Source organism: Phaseolus vulgaris, chromosome 1, assembly GCF_051622355.1.
Source record: "Phaseolus vulgaris cultivar YP4 chromosome 1, ASM5162235v1, whole genome shotgun sequence".
NCBI lineage: Eukaryota > Viridiplantae > Streptophyta > Magnoliopsida > Fabales > Fabaceae > Phaseolus > Phaseolus vulgaris.
Genome location: NC_143498.1, coordinates 30496155 through 30497474, shown reverse-complemented (window position 1 = coordinate 30497474; position 1320 = coordinate 30496155). Strand labels below are relative to the sequence as shown.

The 1320-nt window shown below is 52.2% G+C and overlaps 1 protein-coding gene across 1 annotated transcript; it reads left to right on the top strand.

Annotated features, from left to right (window-relative positions):
* The first annotated feature begins 362 nt into the window (after positions 1–362).
* LOC137815756 (uncharacterized) lies at positions 363–800 on the top strand. Its single transcript, XM_068618869.2, has one exon. The coding sequence runs from the start codon at positions 363–365 to the stop codon at positions 798–800; it is 438 nt and encodes a 145-aa protein (XP_068474970.2).
* The last annotated feature ends 520 nt before the right edge of the window (positions 801–1320 follow it).

The following is a 1320-nucleotide window of genomic DNA, read 5'->3' as shown; positions in this document are numbered from 1 at the left end:
TTACCACCTTCAGAGTGCCATACGCGGTGCTCCGATACGGAGGTGCATAGTTTTTTGGTGTTTCTTGCTGGCTGACTTGAGCGTCGGAGTGCAAACGGCCGCTAGGGCGCCCTTTTGTCCTTCTTTGCAGGAATCCACAGGTAACCAGTGGGAAGGAGTCCCTAGCTGACGGTTGAGGTTGCGCACGAAGACGTCCCAGGTCAACCGGACGGAACAAGCCACAAGACGACTAGGCGCTGGTAGCTGTAGGAGCGGATTAGGGGCAGGAGGTGCCTATCCATGGGGAGGTAAACACTATCTCAGGAGGATTCTCAGGAGGAGGGTGCACTGCCTCCCAGAGAAAGAAGTACACACGAAGGGTAATGGTGGTGGAGGTACAACAGGCGGAACTGATCCCCGACGTCGACCTCACCTTCACGAAGGCCGACCTCCAGAATGTTGTACCTCACGATAATAATCCGGTGGTGATTTCACTCGTTATAGCTGGGAGAAGGGTGCACCGCGTCCTCATGGACCAAGAAGGTTCAGCCGATGTAATGTTCTTGACGACCTTCAACCAGTTACAGCTTTCGACGGACCAGTTGAGGCCCTACACCGGATGTTTGTATGGTTTTGCAGGGGATGGCGTGTCTTCACGCACTGCCAGCATCAGGTACCTCGTTGTTCACGCTCTCTCTGCCTATAACATATTGTTGGGGAGACCAACTTTTAACAGGTTGGGAGCAGTTCCCTCCACGAGGCATATGATGGTGAAACTGCCTTCCCTTGACGGGGCAGTGAGCACCATCAACTCTAACTAGAAGGAAGTGAAGAGGTGCTACGAAAACAACCTCAAGACAAATAGAGGGGTGTTTTCTGTTACTACCAGGCCACCAACGGAAGACGGAGTGACCCGCGAAGAGATCACTCGAGAAAACTGACCCGAGCCCGCAGGAGGTGTGGTGGAGAAGGAGATCGGTGGAAAGATGTTCAGACTGGGGCAGTCCTTGAATAAGGAGTCATAGGATCAGGTTGTTGAGATCATAACACAACACCTCGACGCATTCGTATGGACCGCCGCCGACATGCCCGGTATTGACCCTGATTTCCTGTGTCATCATCTCACCATGGACCCCAAGGCACGACCAGTCCGCCAGAGAAGGCAAACATTCAATGAAGAAAAGCGTCAAGTCATACGAGAAGAAACGGAGAAGCTACTAAAGGCTGGACACATAGGGAAATCCAGTACCCTGAGTGGCTAGCCAACGTGGTACTACTAAAGAAAGCCAATGAAAAATGGAGAATGTGTCGATTTCACGGATCTCAACAAGGCTTGCCAAA

What these genes read in the sequence shown, in the direction of transcription:
- LOC137815756 (XM_068618869.2), top strand. Translation starts at nt 363, where the DNA reads ATGGTGGTGGAGGTACAACAGGCGGAACTGATCCCCGACGTCGACCTC.